At 53.6% G+C, this 6,000-nt stretch overlaps 1 protein-coding gene across 1 annotated transcript in view; it reads left to right on the top strand.

Moving 5' to 3' along the window:
- Positions 1-6,000, top strand: part of FARP2 (FERM, ARH/RhoGEF and pleckstrin domain protein 2) — a 93,502-nt gene that overhangs the window by 45,259 nt on the left and 42,243 nt on the right. Inside the window, exons 8-9 of the mRNA XM_029933496.1 lie at positions 429-576; positions 5,775-5,870. Of these exons, the coding sequence (XP_029789356.1) occupies positions 429-576; positions 5,775-5,870 (244 nt within the window). The remainder of the gene's footprint in view (positions 1-428; positions 577-5,774; positions 5,871-6,000) is intronic.

Here is a 6,000-nt window from a genome sequence, read left to right as displayed (position 1 = left end):
CGCGCCAGCCTCCGTGCACAGTGTCCGTGCTCTCCCCGTGTCCCGCGCCAGTCTCCGTGCACAGCGTCCGTGCTCTCCCCGTGTCCCGTGCCAGTCTCCGTGCCTGATGACTACACGTCACCATGTCAGTGTTTAGAACAAATTACAAGGCTGAGCATCTAAGCGGGTTTAGTGCATATGAAGAAAACATTCTGCCTGCCAGGCAGTGGGTCACAGGATAGAAGGAACCGGATTCTGTGGCCTGTGTGTGCTCTGCTGCGTTTCTCATGGTGAACACGCTCACGACAAGGAATCTGCTCTCCAGAAAAGCCTCCTGTGGCGGCTTGTTTCATTCTCTTATGTTTTCCTGATCGGTTTTGTTACAGGTTTTGGCTCTTGTAGAATTCAAATCATTTTCAGTGCTGTGATCATGCCGTCCTTTATTTTAGGGGCCAGACACCTGCTGAGTCCGATTTCCAGGTGCTCGAAATTGCCCGAAAGTTGGAGATGTATGGCATCCGATTTCACGCCGCTTCTGACAGGGAGGGGGCCAGAATTAACCTGGCCGTTTCCCACATGGGTGTCCTCGTGTTCCAGGTAGGGAGGGATGGGGATGAGGGCAGGGTAGGGCTTGACTTGACACTTGTTGGTAGATGTTCCTTCTGATGCTGAAGTTCCCGGACTGGCAGGGAGAACCCAGCGTGCCAGTCTCATCGCACAGAGCAGTTACTGCCCTGCCCTTGTCCTCACTGTCACCGAGCCCTCTGCGCCCCAGGGCACCCCGTCACCCGCCACCATTCTAATGCTGAGCCACAGTTCATCTCTGTAGCCCCTTCAGTGGAAGGGGGACCTCCCGCAGGTCTGGGGGTGTCACCCTATGAGGGGTCATTTCAATACATAAAAAAGCGCAGACCAGAAAGTACCAGAGGCTGTTGCGTTCGTACAGCCTTTGGGAACTGTCGTAGTAGCTACGTGTAGATACGTAACCAGTGACGTGAAAGGGTCACTGAGTTCTGCCCACAGCCACACGTGCGCGTGCTCGGGTGTGTGCTATGGAAGCATCCGAGAGCAGAGGGGCACGGCCCCTTCGCCTGGGCATGTTGGGGGGCTCCCTGCGCCCCTCGCTCGGGCTTGTGGCCCAGGTGCCGCTGCCATCCCGCTCCTGGGAGTCCTCTGCCCTTGCGAAACTGCAGTCCTCCCATTGCACGAGGCCATCCTGCCAAGGCCTGCTCCTTGCTGAGCGCCGGGGAAGGTTGCATCCTGGGAGCCCAGGAGCTGCACTAGCGGCTCTTTCCTTGTGGCCTCTTTAAGTTTATTTATTTTGACGGGGTGGGAGGAGAGCCAGGGAGAGAGATCCCGAGCAGGCTCCGCACTGCTGGCACAGAGCCCAACGAGGGGCTTGAACTCATGAACCATAAGATCATGACCTGAGCCAAAATCAAAAGTCAGATGATTATTTGACTGAGCCACCCAGGCGTCCTGTCTGTGGGCTCTTTTTAGCCTGTGTTTGCCTAGAATGGTTTGTCCAGTCCAGGCCCCTGTAGTCAAGCCGCACTTGCTTGCTTTTCCTTTCCTTTCCTTTCCTTTCCTTTCCTTTCCTTTTCTTAACTTAGCCATCAAGTTTCAGTTTCCTATTGGAAAAAAAAGTATTCATAAGCAGAACATTAATTGTGACCTGTCATATACTGACCAGCGGGCAGGGCGCGTCAGGCTCGCCATGTGAGTTGGTGGGCCCGTGGCCCCCACACCTGCTCAAATGACAGTTCTCCATCACGCGTGGTGAAGTCACATGCCCGTCCGAATCCAGCCAGTGGAATTTTTCCAGAAAAGGATAACTAATTTGTAACTGGAAGAAGTTAAAAGCAGAAATTAGAGCCTTCAAATTAAACACATTAGATGGAAATCATTTTTACTCCCTCAGATCCCGACCAGGATGATGATGAAGGCGTTTTCTTTGAACAAGTAAGAGCACAGACTGGAAAAGGAGCCCACAGTGTCAGTGACGTTCGGAGGTCAAGAAATGGGCACAGGAAGAGCACAGAGTGGGAAAGGCCAACCCCCCTCGGCCTGCAGTGGGGAGGGGTGGGGGGCAGGCCGCTGTGTCCCCCGAGCTGGGAAGGGCGCCTCGACGGGCCCAGGCCGGCCGGGGCTGGAAGCAGCCTGCTTTCCCCCATGGGAGGGGCAGGTGCAGCCACAGAGCCAGCCCCCCCCCCAACCCCCGTCCTCTGTAGGGGACAGCTCGGATGGTGGACATGAGGTGCCCCACGCAGAGCACAGGGTGAAGGGACAGCCTGTCATCCCCGTGTGGCCATGGGCCCTCCCCGTCTCCACTCCCCTGGACTGGTGGCTGGGCTCCTGAGAGGACGGGGGGGGGGGGGGGGCTGCTGTTGGTAGGAGCCCAGCAGGTGTTGACGCGGGGACATCCCGTGGTGACAGGCCTGGGTCCCCACCCCAGCCCACGGAGAGCCTCCTCTTTTAAAGACTTTCATTTAGAAATACTTTCAAACTTAAGAAAAACTGTAAGAATCAGAACAGCACATTGACCCCCCTCATGCCCTTCACCCGGATTGACGCACTCCTGCACTTCTCAACTGTGCTTCATGGAGTGTGCTCCCCCCGGCACACATTCTCCCTCCACTGTGAGCACACGCATGTGCACCTACAGACAGTTCTCCTGAAGTGTTTGAGAGTGAGTCGTAGACTTGAGTGCCCTTGACCACGAAAGGCGCCTATTTCTAACAGCAAAGCGCTGCCTCGCCGTTCTCCCTGGGGCAGCTGATCTGCTGTTCATTCTCCAGTCTTGTCAGTCAGCGACGTCCTCATGGCATCTGTGTCCCAGGACGGGACGTGTCCAGGACCAGATGCAGCATGTAGCAGTCGTGCCTGCAGGGTCCTGTAAGCTGGAACGTTTATTTTTTCTTTATCTTCTACAACTTGACGGTACTGAAGAACACAGTTGTTTTGTTTTGTTTTGCTTTTGTCTTTTAATAGCATGTTCGTCACTTGTGGTGTGTCAGCCGTTTTCCTAGGATTAGGTCAGGGGACATGTTCCCAGCTGGAGCCCTCGGCAGGTGCTGTCACGTCCTTCTCAGGCGGTCACGATGCAGACACCACCTAGCCTCACTGGTGGCCTGAGTCTTGGTCCCTGCTTTCTGGTTATTAGTTACCAGTTGATATTGTTACTAGTTTTTCTCTTTCATCTAGTGAGCAGTCTGCGGAGAGGCACTTTAAGACCATTCAGTTGTCCTGTCTCCCTCCAGATTTCACACCCACTGAACCAGACGGTCAAAGGCTCCTGCAGTCCTGGGGTCTCACCTTCCAAGTCAGGCAGACTACCAGGGTCACCAGAAATTTGAGGGAATCCTCTCTGTCCAGAAGGAGCAGGACCTGGATCCAGGATGGAAGAGGAGAAACGAAGCCCGTGGAATTCTCAGAGAGGACATCGCCTTTCATCTGTCCCATGGGCGAGACAGAAAATTTGCTTATGCCGAGTGATGCTCGTGAGGAATAGGAGTATGAATGTACAGTTTTCGTCTTGTTATGTGAAATTCCAGTCTGACTTAATGACGGCAAAATACCAGTGATTCACCAGGAGGCTGGTACGTGCAGACTATGGGATACCAGGCAGCTGCGCAAAGAACATAGAGCCTTGCTGCGCCGTGACACACAGGACGTTCTGTCGGACGCCCTGGCCCGTGAGCGAAGACTCGCAAGTGTGTGCGCTCTTTGCTGCCGCTCGTGGGGTGATGGGGAGAACCGCACCGTTTACGCTGTACGGAGTAAACGGTGGCCTCCGTGGCCCCCGGAAGGCAGCTGTGGGCTCCGGGAGCCGGTAAGGGGGCTTTTCCGCACGCAGTGTAGTGCCTGCGAGTCTGACCCTTGCTGACGTGTTACTGTCTTATGCTTCCCGGAGTCAGAGAGGCTTACATCGGAAACATGAGCCATGTCCATTCAGGGGACACATGGACAGGACCGCCCGCAAGCCTGCAGCGCGTTGCGGGAAGGACAGTGTGGGCGGGGTGAGACTGGAGGTGGAAGTGAGGCAGAGTCTCCACCCGCCAGGTAAAGGCTCAGACCGAAGACGGGGGAGGGACAGCTCAGGAGGCCCAGCACCCCGCACCCAGGAAGCCTGGAGGCAGCAGCCCACAGCAGCTGGGGGAACCCTTAAGAAATTATGTGGGGAAAACGTCCAGAGCTGAAGGCACGAATTTCCACGTTGGAACTGTCTACATATCCCTCATATCACCCATGATGAAAGATCGCCGCAGGACACACTGGCATGAAATGTCATCATAGGGGACAGGACCAGAGAGGCTCCAGGACGAGAGTTGAAAAAACGGCGTCAGGCTCATCCAGGGCGACACTGGAAACCTCAAGACGATGGGGCGGGCAGCCGTGCAGAACACGGAAGCACATCGGTTCCCGCCCAGGATCCTGTGCCCCCTCCCCAGCCTCCCACCCCCCGCCTAGCAGGACTTCCGGGCAGAGAAAATAAGACGTTCTGCAGAGGTGGAGTGCTGAGCACCCGTTAAAGGACACTCCTAGAGGAGAGAAGAGACCAGGATGGTGGCCAGGCCCAGAGAGCCCCGCCAGCACACAGGCAGCATGGAGAAAATGGTCTCGTGGATCGGGCCTATCGAAGCGTTTTAAATTCTGCACAAAGGGTTTAGGCTGAATTAGTGATGGGAACATAGAGAATTGAGTAAATGAAAAGAGGCACTTAGTAGTTCAAGAAAAAGGGCAAAATACAGTTAGGAATCACCACAGTTCAGCCTGTGAGCTACACTCACATGGTCAATAGTATGAAAACCAGATTTAAAATTCGGTGCCCATGGAGGGGTGCAGGGGTGCTCAGGAGGCCGGGTCTCCCACAGGCACCCCAGGCGGGCACCAGAGTAGCTGGGGAGGGTGGGGGCTTTCTGTCCCAGCAAGAGGGCCTGAGCGCGGGGCTCACAATGCCTGGCTCTCATCTCAGGCCTTGCCTGACGAGTCTAACTATCCGTGGGTGGTTGCGTGCGAGTCAGCTCGAGAGTAGCGCTGCCGGCTGCGCAGTCGTGGAAGCCCGTCCCTGCTCTCTCTAAATAAATAAATACTCCCCCCCCCCCCCGAATAACAAACAAAACAAACTTGGAAAGCAGGGAGAGAGTCTGTGGGGCTCAGTTGAGTGTCTGACTCTTGATCTTGGCTCAGGTCATGATCTCGTTCATTCACGGGATCGAGCCCCTCGTCGGGCTCCGCGCTGACAGTGCAGAGCCTGCTCGGGATTCTCTCTCTCCTCCCTCTCTGCCCCTCTCTTGCTCAGTCATGTATGTGGTCTCCCTCGCTCTCTCAAAATAAATAAATATACTTTAAAGAACATTAATAGTAATTTGTAGGAAAGCCGTATCAAAGATATCAAGTTTTCCTAAAACAAGCAGATTTGTCTGTTTAGTGTTGGCATTTTAATTCAAAGTCCTTCCAGATATAATTGTAAAGTATCAAGTGGCTTGTTTTGTTATCTGGCAAGTTTGTTATTTAAACATTTCTCTGTTTCCGGGCGCCCGGGTGGCTCAGTCAGTTGAGCATCCAACTTTGGCTCAGGTCGGGATCTCATAGTTTGTGAGCTCAAGCCCCACGTCAGGCTCTTTATCAGAGGTCCTCTTTCCCTCTCTGTCTCTCTGCCCCTTCCCTGCTTGCGTTCTTTTTCAAAAATAAGTATTAAAAAATAAATAAGTAATAAACATTCTCTTTTCATGAAAATGAGTGGGTGCGTTTAGGTTATTGATATGTCTGAGTGTCCGTCTCTTGGATTTCAGGGCTCTGCCAAAATTAACACCTTCAATTGGTCCAGAGTTCGAAAACTCAGCTTCAAGAGGAAAAGGTTTCTCATCAAACTGCACCCAGAGGTCCGTGTAAGTGTGATTTCGAGCAGTTTCTAAATTTTAAGATCACTTACTCTGCTAGAATATTGACTTTTCAAATTACTCTCTAAATCACTTCGGTGTGATGCACACACGAGTTTAAGGGCAGGATCTGGAATTG

The sequence above is a fragment of the Suricata suricatta genome, chromosome 3 (genome assembly GCF_006229205.1).
Source record: "Suricata suricatta isolate VVHF042 chromosome 3, meerkat_22Aug2017_6uvM2_HiC, whole genome shotgun sequence".
NCBI lineage: Eukaryota > Metazoa > Chordata > Mammalia > Carnivora > Herpestidae > Suricata > Suricata suricatta.
This window is presented reverse-complemented; position numbering and strand designations above follow the sequence as displayed.